We start from the raw sequence: 26,967 nt of genomic DNA on the forward strand, positions 1-26,967 counted from the left end.
AGTCGAGAGTTGAGAGTCGAGCGCTGAAAATTATGATTTCGTCATGCAAAATGTGGCTAAACAGTAATAAATAAACACGCAGCACACACACACACACAAGCGAAAATAATGAGTGTGTTTCAGCAAGCAAGAGAACATGAGGGAGAGAGAAAGAGAGCAGAGAGAAGAAATTGAGTGTAAGAGTGAGAGAGTATATGAAGTTATCACGTGACTTCTTACGCACATTGCATGCCATAAATTACAAAGTACTTTAGCCGCCAAACTCAATTTACATTCACGTACACACACACACAACACATACACACACCCACACGCCTTTTGCTTCAACACTGATAGCAACATTGTGAAAAAGAATAATGTGCAAGCGGGAGAGAGACAAATGGCAGCATGCTAAAGCAAGTGTAAAGCAAGCAAAATATAAATATACAAAAATGTTGCATTAAATTAGGCGCACAAAAAGTTTACGATGCGTCACTTGCGTGGCCCCGCCCGTTGCCGACCCCCCGTGCAGCTAGCACCTTGCCACATTTAAATGCCGATAAATCATTAAAAAAAAAAGAAATAATAATAATAATAAAGGCCAGCGATGGTGGCACATTGAAACGCCCTGCAAATGGCAACTGCTGCAAATGCTAACCAACTTTTTCATGCACCTCCCTTTCAGGCACACCTCTCCGATTACTTTGCACTTTTATCACCCACAAAATAAGATTTTTATTGCACAACCCCCAAAGCGTCGACTCGCACTTCATAAAAATGTAAAATATTATGATGAGTAACAGACACGTACTCAACATATTGCCCACACACACACAAACACACTCGTACTCGCTTATGCGTGTAAGAAATGTGCGTTTGGCAAAAATCATAAAGTCTGTGAATTTGCACCTTTGAAATGTTTCCAGGATCGTTTGTATGATATATGCATATAAATAAATGTACATATATATGTATATATATGCACATTCCTTTATATATATGAACATTATTTTGATATTCTGCACGCTCATTTAATGCTGATTGCGCTGCAAACGGTGCGTTGAATGGCAATTGGTTTTTAAATGTTCACATCTTTAATGCCTTGAAAAGGTTAGAGAAAAACATTTAGAAATTGATTAATCTGCATTAATGCAGATATTCCAAAATAAATGTCATCTCATTATATGTATTCCGGTCAGCGAATGGCATACAACTTAACTTAATTAAAACATTCAAAATTAAAGGCTACTTAATACAAATTGGGAATTTATGCGAAATATTAAAGCCGGACTATTGTTAATTATATAGAACATCCTTAAATGAACAACGTCGTGAACTTGTAGATTTTTATTTTCCTATGAAAAATTCCATGAATGCATATTTTAAATATATATAAGATTTATATAGGTTTTTTAAAAGAGATCTTCGGCGAGTGCTTAAACTAACTGCTGATCGAAAGATTAGGAAAATAAAATAAGCTTAGGTCTAGTTAAACTCCTAAACTTTATCTTAGTCATTACTTACTAGGACTCGAAGCATCTATTGTATATTTTATATTAGATAATAAATACAAAAAAATTTGAAATTTAAAATAAATAAATTTGGGTAAAATTTCGAAGAATTGCGACTATAGTTTCAAGAAGTTCTGAACTACTGCAAATTTTGAAATTTATTGTAAATACTTGATTTAAATCAGTTTATACGCTTATTTATCTGTAATCGCATAAATAAAATTGAACAGGTCTAAGTCCTATAAAATGCATTATTTTTCTAGCTTTTCTCTAGCTAGATAATTTTGTATTCACTTTCAGCTGCAACAACGGCTCATTTATAAAATAAAATGTGCCTTTCGCTAAGGCTTACAACATAATTTTCATGCAAGTTGAACACATTTGCTAACAAAATAATCAACTTTAAGCCAGGTGCGCTGCCTGGCTGGCTGGCATACGTTGCGTATACATAATGCATACATCTTTATTTGGTACGCCCAAAGTACGAAGAGCGCTGGAGAGTGAAGTATAAAGGGAGAGAAGAGCATCCGGCGGCTAGAGTGTAAAATTCTGATAGTGCGGGCGCTGCTGTGGGGCAACTGCGAGGCAGCTGGCACTGAATGCCACTTAATCTTAATACATTTTACAGTTTAACCCATGCATCAGCTTAACTGTGGCTTAACTTACCGCAAGGCAAAGCTGGTTGCTAGCTTTTTGCATACACACAGTGTGTGTGTGCGTGTGTGTGTGTGTATGTGTGTGTGTGTGGAGCACATTTTAAGCAAACCAATATGCGGCAGACACCTGACTCTAAAAACCCTTAACTGGCATAAAGCAGGCCAAAACGAAGAAGCAGCAGGAGCAGCTCGAAAACGATAGAGGGCTAAAAAAAGAAGAAAATAACATAAAAGAAATGTCTGGACCAGAAATGGAAACCCAGTTACTTTCTGGTCGGCGGCAGCTCCAACTGGCTGCAATGTTGTTGCAAATTGAAATATGCAATTTGTCGTAAGAGATTTTGTGTGTGGCAGGGACTGTCCCTCGCCCTCGCAGCGCCTGCCCAGCTGCTGCCGGCTCTGGCCTCGGCAGCACTTTTCAATTTCAACGTATTATCGGTTAACAACATTATGTCAGCGTTCAGGCGTAAAACTGCTTAAGAAAATTGCAGCAAGAGCAAAATAAGTAGGAGCAGAAATTGGTTGCTTCGTTGCGAGGCCCAAGACTCCAGACTCGAAAGACTTCGTCTGCAATCGAAGCCCTCCTCCACAGCAAGTGGTTTAGCACCTTGCCAAGACTTAATAGTTCTCTCTGCTTCTTTTCTTTTATTTTTGTATTTTTTCTATAAAGCAACCGCACATCATCCATCAGCTCTGGCAGTTTATGTGCTGCAAAATGTGCCACATAATTGCGTTCCAGTTACATTTTGATTACAATTCTTGCATTCGTTACAATTTTAAGGAGCAAGCGATAAATGCGCTTACAATGTGCCGCAGCCAGCGTGGCGTCTGCTTAATATTTACTTTTTTTCTTTGCATAGCCTTTACAATTTTCTATAGGTAAGAAGGGTATTATATTGTCCTGTGGATGGGTGTAAGAGTGCAATAGTAGACATATTTTCGACTGTAAATAACAACTTTTTAACCATCGATAAATATCAATTTTAAATATTACTTCTTGTTTAAATATTTCGATTAGGAGTAGCAAAAAACGTTATATATGTTTTATGGAAGCTTACATAATACACAGCTTAAGTTAAATTAAGATTTTTAAAATCGATAAAAATCGATATCCAGAATTCCTTTTTTTTAATTGACTCACGGGTTCCCAATATAAAAGTGAGTCAAGTGTATACCAGATTATTTTTTTAAAGATCAATCGATGTAAATCAATAACAGGATTACAGGGGATGTACCAAATCTACGCTTCTTTTCTTTTCTCATTGTACGCTGCATATTAATGGCATCTGTTGGGAGTGGAGGGTGCGCAAGGCTTATTCAGCTTAAGTATTTTTGCCAGCCATAATTGATGGCTGGCACATGCCAGCTTCATCAATAACTAATACGCATACGTAATATACGCAAATGGACAAAATCAAATCATACGCCACGTGGCCCATCATCAATCCACATAAACAGGAAATTGTCAAATATTAATGGACGTCAAGTTGAGTGTATATTCTGTTTTTGTTATCTATTGCAACAACTATTCAAAACTTGTTTTCCTTTTCTTCGATAGTTTGATTGATAAATTTACTACTGGGCCCACCCACCAACTGCCTGTCCCCTTCTGTCTTTGCAGTCTACTTTTTGCTGGTTTTTGTTTGGCTTCGCATTGTGCCAGCAGTTTGGGCATTTTTGTTATGGCTTCGTTAGTAAATTATGGCCACTTCCGTTTTTGCTGTTGCTGTCTAATAAACTCTCTCTATGTGTGGGTGTCTTTGGTCTGTGTATGTGTTATGGCTTACTTATGAGATTCCTGTATTTATTTTTGTTCTGTTTTTTTTTTTTTGCTGCTGCCAACTTCACTTTTGCCGGCCACCCTCAAACAAATTGACGTAAGTCGTGTGTAATTTATAATGAAATATTGTATACACTGCTTGGCAGTTTGGCAGCCAAGTATACGGAAGGTAATAAATGACACTGTTTGTCCTTTATGCGTGTAGCATGTAAGTGTGTGTGTGCCCCATTCACTTCTAGCTAATGGTGTGCAAACGAGCGTGCGGCTGCTCGCTCATATGCGAATAGTTATGCTTGGCGGTTATTGAATACAGCCAAAATATTGCCACATTGAAGAGCCTTAAACGCTTAAATTGACTTTTGAAATGTGTGTGTGTATCTTATGTTCTTGTTGCATGAGCATATGATATGACATATATATGCCATTACATATTTTTTTTTCATGGATTCTTCCTAGTGCTCGCTCGATAATTAATTTGTTAACAATTAGTTTGTCATAATATCATTAACCATGCTGTTCTCCGAATTTAAAGTTAAATTATTTTGAGGTGAAATAAATTATGTACATTATTTTAGTTATTTAAATTTTTTTTGGAGTTAATTTAAGAATATTAATTAAAATTGCTATTATTGTTCTTATTTCAAACTATCAATAAGTTTGAGATTTCTTTTTAATGTTTATATAAAATAGATTTTCTTTCTTTCTTTCTTTTGATCAGGCGGACTCAATTATTCGTGTTATACCCTTGTAGAGGGCTGAGGCTGTTCCTCTGATCCTTTCTATGCGAACCAGTGTCTCAATTTATCTATCTCTTTCAGCTGTCGTCTTCAAACTTTACATAGGTCCGTCTTTTTCGTGTAGGCATCACATATTTCGCAACTGGCCGTATACATTACTATATAATACAGCTGTCGTAGGTCGTAGGTATTATCGGTCGTAAATTAAGTTGTTATATAAAACATCTCTTTTACGATTCTTCTCATATCTCATACACCAAATCTTATGAACATCAAAGAACTAACGGTCGAATAATTTGTGCTTATATGGATAGAAATTCTATGTTCCACGAATATTTAAATCCAGTTCATTCACATCTGTAAAAATGAAATGGCTACAATGAATAAATTTATGTTTCAAAAGATTTCTCAGGTCAGTTAAATGTTGATTATGATTTATTATTTATATGTTGTGTGGGCCTATGTAATGTATCCCTAGCATTTGTTGATTATCAAACCTGGTTTAATGATTATTTAGTCCAAGATTTGTTAAGGTTAAACACAAGATTAGGTGCCTTCTGTACAAAACTGCGTGTTGCCGCGAATGCAAATAGGTTGAATGCCGCATAAGAAACTGGCAACAATCTATGCAATTCCGCTGGGTACTAGCGAGAAATATAGCTTCCTAACTGCTCACTTTATATTGTTTTTTTGTTCACTTTTCCTTTTTTTTTCTGTTTTTTTTTTTTTTTTTTGTTTAAGTAAACATGCCTTTGGATATTCGTGCCATAGGGCGTATGCTTAATGCACACGTGGCATGCAAAATGGCAGTCGGTAACGCCCCGTAATTAGACGGAGACATGCTAAGTGCAGACAAGCAGTGGACGGCGAGGGGTGCGGGGACTACCTTGATATAGGTACTGTAATGGTCCAAGTGCAGGCCATGAAAGTGGCTTTCCCAACCATTTTATGCTAGCTTTTCCTCGGATTTGTTGCGGCTTTTTCACATTTTCCATTTCAATTTGCACACATTTCTTTTCTTCGTCCCTTAATTGCTGTTTGGTTGGAGGTAGAGATGGGGTCATGGGGTTGATTTTATTTTGGTAAGGCTGTGAAAATACATTTTCAGCTGTTAAATTGAGTTGTGAAGAATGTCAACATTGAGCTGAGCCCTTCGGGCACGTCCAATTATGAACTTTGACTTATCAATTTCTTCGAAAAAGGCCACACAGCTGCGTCATCGTTGGATGAAAGGACATGCTTCTGGGTTCGCATTTAATGCGCAATTTAAATTCAATGCTTCGTCCTTGCAGCACACGTGTGTATCTTTCTCTCTCTCTCTCTCTCTCTCTGTATGTGTGTGTGTGTGTGTGTGTGAGGGAGGGGGGGGGGGGGGGGGGGGGGGGGGGAGGGCTAAGCTTCTCTGGGTCAAGTGGCCATTGAGAAGGTGAACTTTTCGGCCATTTGCTGGAGTGTGACAAATTTCTGATGCATATTTTATGGCATGCCTTTGCGAGTGTGTGTGCGCCTGGTACATAAGACACAAGTCGAAAGTATGTAAGCGGGTGCGATTGTGGGTTATTGAGCGCTGAATAAAAATAAAGTAAAAATACACCATATTCAATGGGCCGCACTCGAAAATATAAATATGAACTTTAAAACTCAATTTTCTGTACAAATATTGAATATTGAAATTTACATAAAAAAACTTTTGCAAGTCAAATAAAGAATAGCGTCTATTTTTAGATACGCTATAAATATGAGTTATGATGGAGCATGGAATATGCATATGTTTAGGGCAAGAATATACATAATAGATAACCAAATATTAAAATTAATTAAAGGCAAAGGCAAAAGAACTACTGTACTTTTAGTTTCACTCAATAATTGATATAACAGTTTATCTTATGTTCAAATTTTATTCTTGAACATTTTAATACATGAAAAGGGCAAGTAAAATGATTTGTTTAAAAATATATACAAGCGTTTATTTAGTGTATTATATATTGAAAAAATTGTGCTGTGGGGGAGGTCGCGACTATTCTAAACTATTTGTTGTAGAATTTATTTAAAATTTGTTGCCGTAGGTTTTATTTAAAATTCTTGCAATAAGATTTATTTCTGTTCACAAGAAAAATATCCATTTATGAATGTGCAGAAGAGAAAAATATAAAGAGTGGTATTTATTCTCACTCACAATCAAGTGCAAATCGATAACAGGAAATGTTCGCCATAGTTGCAACGGCGGCTTTGCAAATACATGTATTGTAGATTTATTGATGGCAGGCGTACACAAACGCATACACAGAAACATACACACAGAAACGTACGCACACACGTATTATCACAATCAATATAAACGCTTACAGTTAAAGTCAATATGTGTGCAAGTGCTTCGTTTGTTATACAAAGTTGACAAAAGTTTTTCCCCTCTTTTATTTTGTGCGTAGAGTATTTATGGGTTTCCATCAGCACTTGCCGCTAGTTTCACGGATTGCCATAGTTATTGTTGCTGCTGTTGTTGTTGTTGTTGTCGCTAGAAATATGCAATCGCAAGCAGCAAACACAATCAGCAACTCACAAAAGGCAAACACGAGCCCCGCGAGCAGAAGGCAGCTTAAAAGGATTTACAGGCTATTGGCAAAATATAGAAAATTCAGAAGTAGAAAAGCCACATAGTATATTCTCGATTGGTTTTTTTAAGAGCCAAGATCTTTCGCTTCTTTTATATAACATTTATAAAAGGTACTTTTCACTTATATGCTTTTTGATTTAACAAATTATTTATTTTACTTTCTTGATGCCAGCAAAGAAATGTGAACTAAAACCGCTGATGATAACAGCCAAATGCTCAAATTAAATAAAATAAAATATGAATGTTTGACTTAAATATACCCTGTAGGTAGATTTCCTAGACGCATTGCGGTTAAACTTCAGCTTGTAACACATTACCATGCAATTTTTAGAATTTCAATCCATCACATTGTGCCGAATTGCTTAGATACAAATTTAAAGATTTATCTGAATTCAATATTGAAGAAATTTGTCTTATATCTCAAAGAGACTTGCATTTACGCTTTCTTGCACACTTGTTATGCTTACAGGGTATTATAAAAAAGAAAACCCATTAAGATAAATTAAAGCGAAGTCTGAAGAAAAAATCCCTAATAAAGCGAACTTTTTGACTCTCGTTTTATACCGCCGCTTAAACAGCTCGCATAGTTGCGGGCATAATTAGGAGGAGGATAAGGAGCTTGTTTTGACCTAGAACCGTTTCATTTCCAATGCACACAGCTTCGGGCAAACGCGCCGTCAGCCAACATGCCATCCCCACATCCAACTACCGTGCGACCACGTGGCGCAACGATTTATTAATTAAGTCGGAATTTTTTGGACGCGCGTTTCATTTAGTTTGCATTTAAATTGCCTTTTTAATTAGCTTAGCATTAAAAACTTTTCTGTTTATGATTGCTACGGGGCAGAGTTTCGAGTTTGCGCTAGAAAATATATTCAAAACTTTCTGGTTAACTTAAATATTTATTGTGTTATTAGCATAACAAAAATACCTTCGAAATTTTGCATAGATGAGAATTAAAAATGTATAATCAATTTGTTAAACATTTATTTTAAGGCCATTTGACAATTTGTTTCAATCCTTAAAGAGTTTTTTGCTACATGTAAAGCACAGTCATATATATGCAGAACTTTTGCTTTAATCTGGCCAAAAAAGTTTACTTTTCTTAGGAAAAGTTTAGAGAAAAGCGAAAATGTAATAAATGTAATTTTACAACAATTTTCGTTACTCCTCTTCTTCGCCGTTCTTTGCCAATTGTCTGCGCGCAGGCAAATGAGCATGAACTCAGAGAGCAGTAAAAGAAAACCCCTCCAGTTCCCAGCTCAAAAATCCCGGGCAACTGACTTCAAAGTTTTTTCGCAGTCAAAGTAAAAAGTTCAGTTCTGATTCGTTTTGCATTTTTTTACTTGCTCTATTTGACTTTTTTATGCATGCACATTTTTTTTCACCAAAATCTGCTTTATATAGGTATATGTTATTTTTTGTGTAGACTCTTGACCAACATTTTCATTTCCGCATGCAACACGCAGACTGCGCATCCATTTCCGTTTCCGTTAGTTTCATGGGGTTATATTGCGTGTTGTCCATCACACACTCACACCCACACAAGCATGCTTATATTGTATTATGCTGGGATGTGACATTCGCTTGCTTTGGGACTTTGGTTTGCTATCACGTTATATAATTTTTATAGATCCACATAAACTGAGCAATAAAATATCGTACTTGCATATTTATTGGTTTTTTCCTTCATCTTTATTGTTACTTCTGCTGCAAGTGTTAGAATTGTATCATATGCTAGTCCTTAATAAATTCATTCTTCTACAGCTAACAAGCAACTGCATCGCGATATTATAGGCCAAGTATATTATAGAAAAGATCAAATATATTTTTATGTTCAAGAATGCCTAAACTTAATTTTTATATATAATTTTTATACTTATTTATATAATTTAGTTTCCGAAACCCGACTTTATAGCTACTTTCTGCTTTAATACAATTCTTAACTGTCCCTTAATACTCAAAATGTATCTTTATGGTTTCAAAAATCTTTAAAATATTGGGACTTGAGACAACTGAGAATAAAGCTCAACAAATTTGGAATAGATTCTTGGTCTCCTGTAAAAGCTATAATATCAGATAGGGTCTATAACTAACTAAGCCAATGCAGCTTTACTTTCTATCAATAACTATAACTATCGATAGTCTATTGAAATCTTTTCCAATACTTTTTTTGTATGCTACCACTACACAAAAAATATCTCGAACTCTTGGCTTCAGCCTTTTATTGTTCAGCCCATAAGCAAGACTTATTTGGCACATGCTGTTCGCGTATAACAATTTAATGCGGTACACAGTGCGTATGATGAATATTTGTTTGCTTTATTTGGGCACGCGCCGAAACTTTACTGATTGCGAGCACTTGATTGGCTTATTGATTTATATGGGCGATTGTAAGGGGCGGGCCTGTTGAGCTGACAGAATTGCATTATATTTTTCCCATATATTTATTTCGGAGCGTATTTGTGGCGAAATGTTGCAATTGCCTTGAAGGGGCAAAGGTCACGTATATAACTCGCAGGAGGAATAAATCTGAAAGGGGCGGCGTTTGGACAATGGCTGCAATGCCTTTTCATAATGCGCCATTAAGTGAAGCCAACAGATGTTAATCGCATGGAAATGCTGTAGATTAGAAATTATGACAATACATTAATCTCTCCGAATGCTTCACAATGGCAGCTCATTTATTTTGGTCTGGCAAAAAGTCAGTTAGGCGCAAAATATGAGCAAAATGCACACAGCTGATAAACTTGAAATCTAAACACGAACAGTACAAAGGCGGAGGACGATTGCGAAGCGGGCTGAGCAGACTGACCAAATGCAAAGACCCCAAAGGACTCGAACAGACTCCCGCCTGTTATTGGCCAGCGGACTTCTGGCTTGAAAAGCGGCAAATCATGCTTAATGTGGCATTTTCTGCTTTTTATTATTATTATGCTTTATTTATTTATTTTTATTTTGAGCCGGCAGCGCGAACAAGCTCAAGATTTAAAAAAAAAAGAAATGCCAACAACAGGACCATAAAAAAGGGCCAGCGAATAAAATAAAATGAGAAAGCGGTGGCAAACGGCAAGAGGCAAATAAAAGCCACAGAGGCGAGAATGGACTTCACTAAGCAGGCGAAAAGAAAAGATGATATAAATTTTATTGTCATGTCCGAGTAGATTAAACTAGCTGCATATAGCAGACCGAAAGTCCCGGCCCGGGACGAGTGCTCAGCCCGGAAAAGTATGCTACATAAAAGGCGCAAGAGATTTATTAAGAACTTGATGTGTGCCTGTGTCCGTCTGTGGTTGGTGTCTTCATGTGTGCGCTGTAAAAGCATACTTTTTACTTTGCATAGCATATTTTTGTATAACGTATAGCCCATAGCCAACCGTTGTCTGAAAAAAGTTTCATTAATTTTGACATTAGGCGAGCGGGTTTTTTTATTTTTACTTTGCTTATTCTTTCTTGATTTTGGCTTGTCTACTTGTTATTTTTCTTTTCCAAATTTATTTGGCAATTCATTTTGACATGACAGCCAAATAAATAATGATTTATTTGCGCCTGACTAAAGGTAACCCCTGAGCCGGAAAGCCACGCCCACGTTAACGATTCCCACTCAGGCTCATTAAGTGTTGTTGCGGCGGCGAATGGCCTTAAACTGTCAAAATTTTATAAATTGGCTGCTTTGTTAGGATTTATCTTTGGAGCTGATAACGGAGTCTGAACGATGGCCACTTGGCATTGACATTGACCCTTTCGCCGTAGTCAACTTATTTAGAGAGCCTTTACAGATTCAAATCAGTTTGTGCGTAGTAGAGCATTTTAATAATCACTCTTTATGTAATTGCCCAGCCGAATATTTAATTTTCCCACTTAGTTGCCAGGCACAACGCTCAAGGCTCAATTAGCTGTCCTTGAAGCACGCATTGAAGTGGAGAAAGAAATCAAAAAATAACCAAACGAAAGAAAAACCAAATCCAATATGAACCCTTCGTCTGCCTCGGGACAGGCTCGACAGTCATTGAACAATTTATCATAATTTCTCATAAATTCTAGCAATTCAGCGACCAGACAACTCATCAGAACAGGGCCCGGGTGCTCTGCGTTAAACGTACCTTTTGCTACATATACATATAAATGTCTGTCATTGAAGACAAATTACAGACAAATGTAAATTTTTGTCATACTTCAACGATTTTCAGGTGTATATAGATTGAATTTTCCACATTTTTCATGCTCAGCTCAAATCGTGCGTTGACATTTTCTTTACCATCTTTGCCGATTCCAACCACTTTTCTTTTTGTTTGTTACCCTTTGACCAGCTGTAAAAACCGTTTAATTGGACGTTTTCTTGTCGCGTATTGTAAATATACTTATTACTTGATGTATTTCAAATTTTACTTGTTCAGTTTGCGTATTAAGTCGGTAATTGGTTGGTTTTCTGGGTGTAATCAAAATCTAATTTACTATTTCGAGCTGAATGAAATTCCCAACATTGCCAGACGAATTTCCCCGAATTATATTAAGGCTTATGTTATGTTGGGTTTTCTTTTTTAATATTTAATGTATCAAATGTTGTTTAACAGACTGAATACTTTGTGTATATCCTTAAGCTCATTCAATTTGCCTTATACAAAAGCACAAGTAAATAAACACCAATAAAGCAAATTTGTGGTATTACTTTGCAGCAAATATAAAATACAATATTAACAGGGTATAAGCTCAGCAAATATATTAAGTATTCGCCTTAACAGTCGTTTGGTAAAGCGCATAACTGCTAATTGATTTCAGAGTCGATCGCAGTGCTGCCAGCCATCGAAATCAAGGCGCCTGCAAATTTTGTGTAGCTGACTGCCAGCTTGATTGACTGACTGACTGACTGGTGGCCTGATGGACTGCACGAGCGGCTGTGAATTGCCTGACGCGCTGTGGCTGAAGTCTTGTCAGCTAGTGAAGACATTTCCCTTACTGCTGAATTGTGTATTAAATTTTACTTCTAATGCGCTGTTAGACAATTGAATTTCCCAGCACTCCGTCTATCTTCCTAACAAGCTTTTCCACTCCCATATCAACGAGTTCGGCGAAGCAGGTGCCTTGCCGCAACTGCCGCTGATAGCTTCCATTAAGTCTGCTGCTCAATGCTCCGACGTGTTTGCTTTTTTCCTTTTTGCCTTCCCTTTACGCTTTAATCAAAATGTAATTAACGACCATGTCGAAACCCGGCGACTGCAGCTCTTAGCCAGATGCACCAAATGATTGACTGACATTGAGTCTAGGCAACTGACAGGGAGTTCTTTTATAGCCATGTCAAGTTGGTTAAAGGTAGCTCCAAAAATGTTTCAGTTTTGTTTTCTATAATCTAATTGCTGCCTGTTTGGAAAATTGGTTTCATTTATGACGGACTGCTGGCACTTGACATGGTCCCGTGATCAGCCTAATTTGCTCACAGCCATATTCGCGCTCTTGTCGCTTATTAATATTTTAGGGCTGAAGCGCTTATTAAATCATTGATGAAATGTATCATATTGGGGGCAAATCGTTTTCTCATATTTAATAAAAAGAATAAAATAATATACAGGAAAATCTCGTGCATAACCTAAAACCTAACATCATATGTAAAATAGCATCATAGATAACAGAGCACAATTTACATACAGTTGCCAAGAGCTAAATATAACATAAAACATGAGACAGTAGACATAACGGTCACAACGGTGAGCATGAGTGAACTTTAATCTATGTTGAACTTATAATCTGAATATGCATAACAGATAAACGAGCATAATTTAGATGCTGTAGCCAATGGCTAGATATAACAGAAAATGGGAGTTAACAGTTTGCACATCAGAAGAAAGTTAACATTCTTACCTATGTTTTACTTATAAGTTGAATATGATTTTTGTTTAAATTGATTTGAAATACGAATTATAGTGCTGAATAAATATGTATATCGGCTCATATTAATGAAAAACGAAATACAATAACAATGAATATTCCTATATCGCTTTTATTTTAAAAAATCCACTCTTCAATCCACTGTTCTCAAAAAGCAAAATGAAAAAGAAGATAATCAGCTGGCAGACGCGTAAATGGATAAAATGTCCACAGGGACAGACAGACTGACGGACAGACAATGAGACTATACGTTTTTGCATAAATTTGGCCACTTTGTGTTCTTCCTTAACATTTTGTGCGGCTTTTTCTTTTTTTTTTGCTTGCCCAACAGCTTAGCAAATTCTTTGGCGTTTGAAAAATGTGGAAACATTTGTCCATTTGCGCGATACGGCTAGGAAGGAGCAAACCAAAGAGCCAAGCAAAAAATTTACGTGTAAAAAAAAGAAGATGGAAAACTGAAAACTTGGGGAAAGCTGACCCTTTTCTGACATGCTTGCCGCTGGCCTTTGGGATTAGTGGGAAGCGTTTGGTGCGGGGCAAAGCCGAAGAAAAATTGAAACAAGTTACCCAAACCATTTTCGTGCCGCTTACCGCTTGCCAATTTATTCAAATGCCTCACAAAGTGCTAAATAAACAAGACTGAAAAATGCCTAGGCCAGCAGGGCATAGTAGAAACGTCGAGGAAACTTCCCATAGCATGTGCGTCATTTTTCTTGGTTTTAGGCTCAGAAAAAATAAGTGATAGCATACTTAGCCGAGCCTTGCCTCTCACTCGCTCGCGCACTCACCTTGTATGGGCACATAAATATTTAGATAAAGACAATCCTCTGATTGATTTTGCAGATAGGGCAGCAAACGCTTCAGATACTCCAAACGACCCTTGGGCATGCGTTCCATTGCCGCGGTTTCATTGTGTATGTCCGGCAGGCGTTGTGGACAGACTGGACTGAATCTGCAAGTAAAGCATAAATGGGATGAAAAATATGAGGGGTTAAAGGCAAAACTTATTTTTCGTGACAGATTTTATTTTTATTTTCTGCTCGTTTTTTTAAAAGGTTGCGAAGGAAGCTTATTTGTTATGCGAAGTGTTCCCAGTCGTCGTTATAAACAGATTAATTTGCTAGCATTGTGTAATCTTTGCCGTCGCGTTACAATTTCTGTCTTTTGGCCATAATAACTTTTTGATTTGAGCCGACAAAGTTTTTGGCGCTTTAATTTATTTTTGGGCCATATTGGCCACAAGCTTATTTTACCAGTTTGCGAAATTGGTTTTCGATTTTGATCCCAACAGCCATCTCTTCTCTCACCCGCATTGTCTACTTGAATACCAACATTTACTGCATTTCTCTGCTGTTTTGGCTATGTCATGCAAATGGCAACATCAACGTTTGCGTTTTCCATTTGCCATTTTGGCCTTGTGCTCATTTATGACTGCGCCTTTTGCCACTCCTCCATACCCTGTCAGTATTTGCCTTGAACTCGCTGCAAAATCGTAGTATTATTTGTTTTTAATCTGCCGTGTGACAGGCATCAAACTAAGTAGCCTTAAGCCCCAAACGAGCCAAAAGCGTGCTTGTGTTTGACATCCGAACAAATTGCAATTTTCAAAGTGTTTAATTCAAAAATGTCCGTTATCTGCTTAATTTGTGGCCTAGAACTGTGTATCTTATGCTTAATCAAACGACAGTCAATTTTTTACATTTAATTTTAGGTAATACGTGGACTTTTTTAAAATACAATAAATTACCTTTTATCACTTCAATTAGTTTTCATAATTGTTATTTTATATATTTTTGTTAAATCATCTCAAATTTGCTTGTTAACATAACTATGTTAGCAATTATATTAACTTAACATTTTATGTATGTGGCTAAAGTTGAACCACACTTGCTCAGTTATGTTAATGTTAATGTTTTTAATGTTATTAACAAACAACAAGTCAGAGCCTCAAGTCGGAAGCGCCCGACTAGGGGAAGAGCTACGCGCTCGTTTGCTTTCGTAGTAATAAAGAATAATTTAAAAAAAGTTGAGTTTGCAGGGTTTGAACTCGCAACTGACTGCAATACTTGTCGAATTAAAATAGTAGCACAGAAAACAATACAATCGCAATTGCAATGCTCTTGATAGAATTCGAAGCAGGCGCGCATTAATGTGCTAGGTGCCGCAAACACGTAATTTTTAACCGATATTCTTAAATTTTTTACGGTATATCTTACTATACCATAGGATATTTGTGCATTCTCAAGAAGTAAATTACATTAAAGTTGTTGCTTAAATTAATGGGCAATACAAGTTGGGTTATTAACTTTATTTATAGCTATGAGTTGGTAGTGGGGAGGGGGCGATAGGCATAAAATGAAAGATACTTGATATATATATGTATACTATTCTAGATTAAACATGTCACTTTTGGCTTTAGCTCTTATTATTTACCTAATTTGCTCAAAAAACAGGATATCGATATGGGGTTTTATCGATTACTTGAAAACGGAGTTATCGATTATTTTGTAATATAATTTAATTACAAAATATATTTTTCTTAAAAACATGTAACATAACATTGAGGTCTGCTCTTAAGAGTTTGCATTATTATAATGCGATTAACTTTGGGCTGAGTGGCGTTTTATGAAATTCACATAGAATCTTTGAATCCCCCGCCCCATCCTCCTACCACAACCAACCCAATGCAATGCTTTGATATTTAAGTAATATGTTTTCGTTCCAATTTTCGCAAACCCGTCTAACTCATCAAGTTTCGCTTCTTTTGGGGCACATCAAATTGTCATAAAACGAAAATCAATGGAGGCATTAAAATTTTCCTTTTCGGGCATATCTATGTGTCGAGGGTCCATTATGGCAAACCCGAACCCATGAAAAAGCATTAACATTAATGACATTGCGAAATGAGACTTTATTTTATTTAATTTCGTGCAATTTTTTTTGGCCTCGTTTGGGTTATTTTTGTTGTGCTGCGGGAGTATGTTAAACTTTTTTTTATATTATTTGAAACCCCTCAGTGAAATGGCAAAATGGCCATGCAGCAAAACCGTGACCCCTTGACCCCAGCATTTTAATGGTCGCTTGTGGTGGCCGCGCGATTGCCATAATAATCATTAATTTTATGGTTAAACAATAAGGCAGGTAATAAAAGTTTAATTTTCGGCTTCATTTCGCCGTTGTCCGCTAAATGGCCAAAAGAAGTTGCAACCGGGCGACTGCCCTGGCCGCAGCTAAAAGACATCTAAAATATTAAAAATAATGAAAGTGAAAAGTTTGAATGGCGCCACTTGAGAGTGCTAGTTATTGTTGTTGTTTTCTTCCGCTTTTGCACTTATCCGCTGCCGAACACATTTCTGACGTCAGGTGACACGCCCCTACTCACCGACCCAGTACCGCCCAGCCCGCCCAGTCCGCCCATTCAATACCATACAACTCTCGGCACCAGCTACAAGCTCGTAAAAGCCACATTTTGAATTTTTAATGCTGCCAGCCCGTGCACCCTCGCTCCCGCACAACCCGTACGTCCGTGCAACTTCTGCTCGGCAGTAGCGTGGAAATGTGCTCAGTTTTCAAGTGGCAGTGATCTTGTTTATGCGACTTTTGTGTGCAGCCCCATCCTCACTCGGTTGCGTTTCTCCCGCCAGTGCTTGGAGCTGCGCTGATAAGCTAGCTCTCGGGCAAGAGTAATGGGAATTAAGCTAATAAAATGGGCGGGCCAATTGAGGTCACGTCAGTTAGGAACCTAGCAAAAGGGGCGCGGCTAGTGATTCGCCATTCCAGAATTTTACTGCACTGGGAAATGTTCGGAATGTGCGTTAACAACTCTGCAAAGTTTTGAATTTGCTTATAAGAGCTTGTGTTAAACATACTACGTCCGCCGAAAGGGTTGTCATTTGATGGAAGGCTTAATAAATAAGGGTTTATTTTGTTGTGCAATTATCATATAGACAAGTAAGAAAAGTTTATACTCTGAGGAGGCCAGAGGGAGCACTATTCAAAAACTAAAGTACATTATGTTACAAACAATAATGCAGCTGCCTGGGTGTTTGGCTGAACTTGATCCGATTTAAGAGAGAGCATCGTGTGGAAGATATGTCTGAAAAGGCAGTCTAAAGATTAGAGAATTTTAATGAAAATTCCAACAGTTTGTTTATTTTAGGTATGTTAGGGGCTTGAGGCAGGATATATGGTAAGCTGTTTTTCATATATATAAGAACTAAAGAAAACTTAAGCACACTATATTTTCTAAGGAAATTGTATTACCATATATATAAATAACGTTCAAATTTTAAATTTCACAATCCTCCAATGCTTAGCACAATACGTATTAGCCAATGCATTTTTGATAATGTGGTGCTGGGGAAGCCAGGACCTATTGTCATGTCTTTTTTGTATATGCGCATATGTGCGCACACTCTTGACTTGACTGTAAAGTTTTTTTGTCAATTAAACTTGGAATTTTCACAAGATAATTAAAAAATTAATATTTAATTTATGCACATATATGTCAACGGGAAGAAGTAATTGTAATTATAAACATGGAGCTCTAACGAGCAGAATTGCTTAACTTTAATCTGATTGACAGGAGTTTATTGGGTTGAACATTATATATGTTTATTCGCTGTTTCTGCAACAAGCTAAAGCCTATAGCCAAACCTGATGCTTTGACAAGTCACGCGTGTGCTACGACCACCGGCAGCACACACAAGCTGCCCCAACGGTTGCCTACCTCGCCCAGCAGCACACCCCAATTGAAGTGTTTTTTGTTGTTGCTTAAAAATAAATTTTACAACCACTTTGCACTTTGGACGTCATGAAGCTTTTGCTTTTAGCGCAAGGATTATGAAATACAAGCGGATTAGCAGCGACAGGCTGCGTCCTGCGTCCAGGCTACCTGTTAGCAACACCGCCACAACCGATTCCCCCGCCGGTAAAATGTAAAATATCGCAGTAAAATGCGAGAGTTTTATGCATGACGCTTGGACGTTTTTAATAAAAACAAACGTTGGGAAAATTCAGCTTGCGAAAAACTCAAGCTTGCGGTATTCCTTATAAAAAGCACCTTAATGAGTGCTCCACTTGAAGGCTGTCAGTGGTGCAAGCATTTTGTGGCCTCGCAGAGGGAAAGCGAGACGGATAGAGCAAAATATATATATAAAAAAAAGAACGAAAATAAATTTGTGCCCATCATTAAAAACGTTAATTCCAATTTGAGTCCCAAGTGCGGTGTGCAAGTCACCGCAAAGGTGGAGGGATGGGTGTTAAGGGGTAACTGTGTGTGTGTGTGTGGCACCACCATGGTGGTGCTGTTGCATAAATTGCTCTTGCCCAAGGTGGTTTGCCTGTGTTTGTTGTTGTTATTGCCCTGTAAATGAAATTGCGAAAATTCATTTTAAATTGGATTTTATTTAATTTGACTGCGGCAGCAAAGCTTTATGCGTGAGCAGCCGGATGCGGGGAGGGAGGGTGTGGTGCTGTACTGGGGACGGTGGCTGGGCTGCCAATCTAATTTGTGAACAGGTAGCTGGTTGGCTGGCTGGCTGGCGACGACGACGACGACGACGAGGGCGAGACTTCTGGTCCGTTGCCCGCAGGTAAAATTAATCTATTTTGCTTGACGTGGCCGCAATGTCGCATATCATTTTCGGTATAGCCCTCCCCCCCCCCCCCCCCCCCCACCCATCACCATCACCATCAACTCCATCTAGCGCTATCTATGTAAATATCTTAACTTGTCTCTGGCGCATGCATTTTTCCGCTTGGCTGAGATTATGCTTCTGTTTGATGTATTTTAGAAAAGGCAAGGCAACTGCTCCGACTGTTTAACCAGAGTCCTTTCTGTTGTTCTGTCGACCTGTCTGTCTGTTGGCGATTTCTTCAAGGCTGTTGTTCAGCTTGGCACAGTGCGTGTCATCCACCTTCAGCTGCCGCACCACCCTTCTTGTTTTTTTGCCACCTGTCCACAAGCAAATTATGCGGCACCATGTCCCCAAACCGTCGCCCACTTTGCGGCCAGCCAGAATGCCAAATTGCATGTGTCAGGGGGGTCTACAGTATGTCCTGTGCGTGCTGTCCTGTGAGCCGTGCGCTTCTAGCCATTTGATTTATATGCATGGCATGTTTTTTTGTGCTCTGTGCCTCGCTGCGAAAGCTATAGATCATTTGTATTTCACGAAGATTCAAATTTACGCGCTTGTTTGCTTTGTAAAATGATAAGCGACAAGTTGCAATATTAAGATTCTAAGTCAACAATATGTATCCTGTTTACCTTCTCTATATATATAATTGTTTGTTCTGAGAGACTGATTGGCGATCAACGCACAGCCCAAACCGTAAGAGCTAGGAAGCTGAAATTTAGACTGTAGTTGTCTTATATATTAAAGGTGCACGTTAAGATGGGGTCTCGGGAAGTTGCACCCGCAAATATGGAAAAATGGCCAAATGCGATTGTATGGAACTTTTTCGTTGATCCGATCGGCTTCAAACTCATTTTCAAAAATTTCTACTCAAATTCGTTTGAGGGGTGTTCGCACTTTTTAAAAAATCAATCTCTTCTTGGTGGTGGGTGTCAAAGATTTGGTGGTTGACGTGTCGCGCTCAAATTCATTTCCGAAGATCCATAAGAAAACTCACGTGAGACCTGTTTTAAATTTTTCGCAGAATCAAAGCATCCTCGCGTAAAGTATGCAATTCAATGATTTGTTTGGTGACTTTTTAATTATTTTCCGATATGCTTCAAAATTATTTTAAAAGCTATACATAAAAACTTAATGAATATTATAACTTTTTGGGAAATTCCACCCGCAACAGCGGTAAATTGGCGGAAAACCTTTGTACATAAAGATGTTTATTTTCCGTTCGATCAGCTGCAAAATCATTTTCAAAGCTTTTTGAGAACATTCATTTTATAGTTGCCAAGGGGTAAGGCCGGACTATACCGCTAGTGGATAATATGCAAAGCGCTTTCAATATTGAAGCTTTTCATAGAGCTATGCTGTTCTTTATGCATTGCTTTTAGGTATAGAGCTCGGTGTTGTATAGCGACCATGGCAATAGAAGAAACATACTTCGAAAGGTACGCAACCAGGCTTCACTGTTATTTTATACAAAGCCCTTCCCTGTACTTACTCTTCCGATTGGTCGCACGGGGAACCTCACCCTATCAGTGAAAAGCAATAAAGCCCTTGCCGTCTTTATCATATATAATTTTTGCTTAACGTTTAACAGATTGTAAACAAAATGCTCGAAACAAATTGCATCCATTCCTTATTACTACAATTGTGGTCTACGTCTTTATAAGTCTCCTTATTTTAAAAGTTGATATCAAAGCCTTGCCGAACTTCTATTCCTCTTGTTTTGAAGCTTGTGTTCTGTAAAATATTATATTTTATAAGAAAGACCCAAATTAAATCCGAAACATTGGGCATCTTAACTCTTGTTGTTCGCAATGTTTGCCTCAATACATTTTTTAAGGGCGCCCTTAAAATGAAATAAACATAGTATTTTACTCTGGAAAGCCATTTGCCTATTCATTTTTTTTCTTATTTTACCCAATGCTAATAACATTTAAGTAGCGTCGATGGCAATTGCTAGGGGCTTGGACCACAAAATACGCCGAAACGTATCCATTTTCGCATTTGGCTGCAAAGCCGGCTAATGATCTTTTGTACCTGGGGTCTGAATGTCTGGCTGACAGTGTCTGATTCTCTGTCCGACTGTCGGTGCGTCTGTTCGTTAGTCCGTTGATGGTCCAAACAGCTTTATTACGCCGACGTGCTGAAAAATCTGTGTAACATTACTCAAGCAGTTTATTGGCCTGCCAGCCTGAAGCTGTCAACAGGCCCTCAGCAAGGCGGCTTGACAAATAAAGACACCACGTCCCGCGCTCCACTTCGGCAAAAGATGACGGCGAAGAGCTTCCAAACGGAACAGACACAGTCAGAGAAATCTCTGTTTGTCTGACAATTGCGATGATGTCAGCCGAAAATTTAGTGTCTGAGCAGCAGCAGGTGCCGTACAGCTCGTTTTGAGGGCAACAACATTCATCAAATTTGGCCCAACAGTATTTTTAAAAAAAATATATATTTATTTGCGGAGCGCTGATTTTAAGTCTAATTTTTTTGTGCTCCCCTTTTCATTAGCCAGCAAAAAAAAAAGCAAATACTGGCAGGAAATATGAAAAACTGCAAACTCAAATAAGGGCTAGTATAGTTTAAATACCCTATCGTAAATATTTATTGAGTACATTTAGGGATGAGATATGGTAGAACGCCTTTATATAGGCTGGCAATATTCTATAAATGGTTACATTAATTCCTAAGGTAACTGATAAAATTATCAAAGAGAACTGATAAGAAATGGACTTTAGACAAAATAAAAACAGATTTATTTTTCTGAACATAGCTTAGTTTTTCATTTATATTTATCTTTTTTGCATATTTATTTCATGTGTTTCTTTAATGACCTAAAAATATATAATATTTATAATATAATATGCTGTGAACAACCAGCTAAGGAAACAGTAAGACAGAGCGAGGGGTGCAGAGGGTAATATATTTTGCATTTTATTTACTCATGTACTTAAAAAGATCGCAAATGGTTGAAATACTCCTTGTTAGAGTATAGCTTAAAAAAGGCAGCGAAACGTAACGAAACGGGAAAAAACTTTGGGCCGGCACCCTTTCGAAAAGCAAACCATGTGGCTGCAGGACAACGGTGACCTGGGAATCTTTGTGAATAATGATTTGCCACTTGGGAGCGTTTGTAAATTAGATGCCTTGACTTGTTATTGCTGTTGTTTTCGTTTTGGTTGTTGTTGCCATTGTTGCTCGAGTGTCGCTGCCGACGCTGCCGGCAGCGTAAATATTTAATTTGTGTAACATTTCAAGCGGAAGCCCTAGCGAATCAGCTGACCTTTGACTTACAACGCCTATTATCATTATTATTGCAAGTCTGCAGTATTTCGTTTTCTTTTTTTTTTTTGTTAATATTTACGTATTTTTGGGGCACTGGCAGCGCACTCGACAATAATGAGCCAAGTTAATTGAGGTGACAATTGCCGGGCAACGGCTGCGCTCTCGACCCTCTCGAGTGGCCGCCCCTTGAGTTATGGCATTTTGATCATTTTATGTACTTTCGGGTACACGCGACAACGTGCCTCAAATTGCACCCTCTTCAGCGCCGCCGGGGGCAGCAGACAGCCCAGCCGGGCTCAAGTAACTGAAAAATGATTTAACGCATTTAAATTGACAGCGCATTTGCATTGGGGTTTCGTTTTTCGTTTCAGGCAACATTAAATTGGTTAGACGAGGGTACGTTCAAGCAGCTAGAAATAGAATTTTTGATTGCGAAAATAACAGCAGCTAAATAACAGATTTTTATTTAGATTTTAAAAAGGACTCAATTCTTATGACCCTTTCAAGGGGTAAGTCAGCAAGGAGAGGAAAAAAACTTATTTAAGTACTGCAATCTTGCTTAAGAGGAGCTTAAGTAGGGTATTCGGGTTACTCGACGCTATCAGTAATTACCTTATAGGGCAGCTTGAAAATGTATATTCTAATTTTAAGCAGACTTTCAGGGCGCCACAAGAAACATTTGGACGGGCTTCAACCATGCGTTATGCTAGTTTTAAGTCGGTGGTAAACAATTTTACACACGGCTCAAACCAGTCCGAAGGCATTTAAAGCTTTCCGTGTTAGTCTTAAGTGCGATTTGAAAAAATTGTAAGGCCCGTCGTAAAAGCCCATCACAAAGCAGTAGTATTTCTGTGTTATCGTTTCAAATCCATCAATTATTAATCATAATGATCAGCTTTAAGCTTATTTCAAAATCCCTTTGGAATCAATTATTTGACTAAAATATATTTTGGACCAACCCAAAATATGTTTTTACAGCCTTTAATAAAAGTAGTCCCGAACCGGTTTAACCTAACGAGTCCCTATTTAAAACCTTATTTAGTCAAATTTATGCCTAATCCCAATCGGGCTGCGTAGCGCATGTCTCAGTTAGCAAGATTACCCCAAAGTAGTTGCTTAGCCGTCGCACGGGTCGGATGATAAACATAAAAGCGCGTCAGCTCATAAACTTTACACACACACACATCCGGCAACTGGAAATTTATGCGAAAAACTTTCTAAAGACGGTTGCCCTGGACAGGACACACATATATATCCGCAAACACACTCCTAGTTAGGGAGAACCAGAGAGAGTGCAATTTAAAGTGTAGGAACCGGAGCTGTTGGGTTTGACTTACCTGTCCGCCTTTTTGACGCCCGACCACATGGCAGCTGAGACGGGCGGCATAAAGCGTAAATTGCCAACGGGTGGCGAGGCGTAGGGTATGCCGCGATACGCCTCAACCGGATCCAAATGCCGCCCATCTAATTGGACAATTACGCCCGAGATGGCGCCATTGCGTGTGTGAATGATGCGCGATGAGAGCTGTGCGGGTAATTGATCATGATTTATGTTGTTATTGTTGTTGTTGTTGTTGCTGTTGCTGGAGCCGCTGCTGCTGGTGCTGCTACTGCTAGTCAGTCGACTGCTGCGGTTGCTGCTCGCCGTGGCAGATGATGAACTGCTGCCACTGCTGCTGCCGCTGCCACTGCTGCCGCTGCTACTGCTGCTGCTGCTGCTAGTCGATGTGGAAAAGGATGAGGAGGCCGAGGATGATGAAGTCAGCGATAATGAGGGCACCGCGCTAGCCGTGGCCGTATTTGTAGTGGTGCCTGTGCTGCCTGTGGCGCTGCTGGAGCCGATCAATACGAGGCCGCCGCTGCTGCCGCTGGCCACGCTGCGATTGGTAGAGTTGTTATTGTAGCTGATGCCAGCGCTGTTGCTGCTGCGGCATGCACAGCACAGCAACAACATAAGCAGCAACAACCGAGTGTCAGATCTGTTGGCACTTGGTTTTCTTCTTGCTCGGGAGAGTGTTTTTGCAGCTGCTGCTGGCGGCAGTTGTCGCTTCAATTGCAGCAACATTACCATTATTAATATTGGTCAAAATGGCGTTGTTGCAATGTTGTTGCTGTCGTTAAAGTACTTGTTGTTGCTGCTGCTGCTGTCTGCTGCCTGTTGCTGTTGCTGTTGTCGTATAATTGACCGCAACACAACTGTTTGTGGCGTGACCCTTTTTCTTCTTTTTTACTGTTTAACCGCTTGCTTCTGTTTTTTTTTTTTTTGTTAAGATATTCGCGAAAATGATTGTTATTTTTATTTCGTTTCAATGGCTGCTGCAGCGAACTGGAAAGAGCAGAGATGCACACATAACCATTATTAATAGGTCAGTCTGGGCATATATATATTTTTAATACATACACTTTTTATTATTTAAAGTTTAAAAAAGGCTTTACTTTTATGTCTGTAAATAAATGCTGTAGGTTTCTGTCCGCTAGCAGCACCACATACAAATATTCCTTATCGATAATTGTATAATCAAAGGAACAGGAACAGTCTTCACCATACAATCAGAGCGCAAAAAAATGTATAAGCATGATATCCGTAAGACAACCATATCATCTCAAATCTTGTATAAAAATTGAATAAATATAAAGAGGTTAAGGTCATGAATATCGATAACATATCGATAAGCGAACTTTTAAAAGAGGAACAGCATAATTATTTTAATATAAGTTTAAGTTTTAAGCTTTAAAAATAATAACATATATTTTCTTCGAATTTTCTTAGCTTGCATATTATAAACCAATTAATAGTAAGATTAGATTGAAGCCATAAATAATCTACCAGAACTTTTTGGTTATTCTAAAGTTAGCAAAACGTTTAATTTTCCAAGTCCATCAATTTTTTAATTTATTCTCTGGATGCCTTAAATATTTGCTCTATATAAAATTTAATATTATTTTTAAGAATTTGAGCTGTGCAAATTTTAGAGAACATTTTCCGCCTCGTCTTTGCTCTTTTAAATGTATGCAAAGTGTGCCTTGGGCTTGTTGTGCATGACCTCCCTTATTTCCTCCTGGCCCAAAAGAGTATGCAACGCCATTTGGAAGTCCGCATAGAAGTAGCTCTTTACACAAGCCCCAATCAGCTCACTTGCTGGCGGCGTTGTCTTTGCTTTTTTTCTTACTTGCCGCATGCGTTACTCCTTTCGTTCTTTCTTCTTTCCATTTTATTTTTATTTCTATTTTTGTGCAGCACCTTGTTTGTACTTGCTCTAGTGTCCTTGCCCTTGTTGTTGTCGTCCGCAAGAGCAACAACAACAACGGCAACGCCAACAATGACATACAGTTGGCATTTTGCATATGCCAGATATGTCAGGCAGTCGCTCAGCAGCAGATGAATGAATCCTATGCAGCTGCAGGTGGGGAATGCAGGGCCTTAAGCATAGCCAACAACATTCAGGACTTGTCGAGTGGATGGCATTAGGTCAATCGAACAAATTTTTGAGGTAAGAGTTTTGGTTTGAGGCAAGGGCAGCTTAGGCTAGCTTTAAAGTTTCTGAATTATAAAGCGGTTACTTTCGAATAGAACGGACAGTAAACTTCTACGAAGTATGCTAATCTGGAACTTTTATTAAGGATGAGAGAATGAGTTTTAAGAAAGTTTTCTTCTAACAGGAATGTTATACCATATTAAAGCGAATCTAAAATACATATGTATCTACTTTCTATAATGTAGATTAGATTAGAACTTTTTTACGATTGTTTAAATTCTATATTCTCTATTGTGTTATTTATTTCGTACTTAATATTATTTAAATATTTTTATTATTTAATATGATTTTTTGATTCGAGGATAATATGTTTTTCCTTTCGTCTCGATCTTTTACATTTTACATTCTAATTTTTATTTCCTCTTGGGATTTAAAATTTTCAATTGGTCCTCAAAGTTTTAAGAATTTTGTTTTATTTTTTCAATTGTTTTCGGATCGCATCTGTGTGGGTTTAAAATTGCTGTTAGTAAACTTTACAAAGGAGCTGCTTAATTATTTTTCTTGTAATATGTTCTCATACGCTTGGTCTCTTGCATTTTAGTTTTCAACATTTTTTAGCTGTTATCCTGAGTAATGCACTTGATGTCCTTTCATAGCTGAACTCAACATGTCTTGGCTTGTCTGTTATTTTTGGCTTTGAGAATTTTTGGTATACCTTTGTGTACTCACTTAGTTATTCCGTTCGTTGCTCTTCTGGCTGCACACTGCTGCAGGTGCTAAGCTTTGACGTGCTCTATGCTGCATCTGGGTTAGTGTCCCTGCCACGTCTGCAGCTCCTGGTGCTGCTGTTTCTGTTCTTGCCCCAAGTTCTTAGCACACACTTCACGTACGCTGCGCTCAACAGCGCTGTCTGCTGCGTTGTCTGAAGGCCTGCACGCTACAATTGTCATGCAAGCGGACATTTTTTCAAGGCTCTCACGTGCTCAACGTTGACGCCGTTGGCTTCTCAAGCAGCTGCTGCCACATGGCTGCAAAAGAGGTAGACAGAAAGAGCGTGAGTAGGGCCTGGTGCGTGGGGCGCATTGTTAATATGATACTTGAACTATGATTAATTAAGTGGCGCGTACAAAGCACGAGCCTTTTAAATGCATATTAAGTAGTCGCCCCGTGCGCAAACAATTTACTTGACTTGTGGATTTAGTAGCGACTGGGAGGAACTTCAAAGCGCTGTAAGCGAAATAAACTCATCTATAGGGAGGTGGAGCGAGAGACAGAGAGAGAGAGAGAGAGAGAGAGAGAGAGAGAGAGAGAGAGAGAGAGAGAGAGAGAGAGAGAGAGAGAGAGAGAGAGAGAGAGAGAGAGAGGTAATATGATTAGCTTCAAGAACTATATTACCTATAATTTGCAGTTTAGATT

The 26,967-nt window shown here is 38.4% G+C and overlaps 1 protein-coding gene across 1 annotated transcript in view; it reads right to left on the reverse strand.

Moving 5' to 3' along the window:
- Nlg3 (Neuroligin 3) overlaps positions 1–26,967 on the reverse strand; it is a 90,777-nt gene that overhangs the window by 21,659 nt on the left and 42,151 nt on the right. The window contains exons 2-4 of the mRNA XM_002056403.4: positions 26,281–26,579; positions 23,413–24,401; positions 13,949–14,112 (exon numbers count right to left, since the gene is read on the reverse strand). Coding sequence (XP_002056439.2) covers positions 13,949–14,112; positions 23,413–24,146 — 898 coding nt within the window. The 5' untranslated portion in view covers positions 24,147–24,401; positions 26,281–26,579. The remainder of the gene's footprint in view (positions 1–13,948; positions 14,113–23,412; positions 24,402–26,280; positions 26,580–26,967) is intronic.

Source organism: Drosophila virilis, chromosome 2 (genome assembly GCF_030788295.1).
Source record: "Drosophila virilis strain 15010-1051.87 chromosome 2, Dvir_AGI_RSII-ME, whole genome shotgun sequence".
Taxonomy (NCBI): domain Eukaryota; kingdom Metazoa; phylum Arthropoda; class Insecta; order Diptera; family Drosophilidae; genus Drosophila; species Drosophila virilis.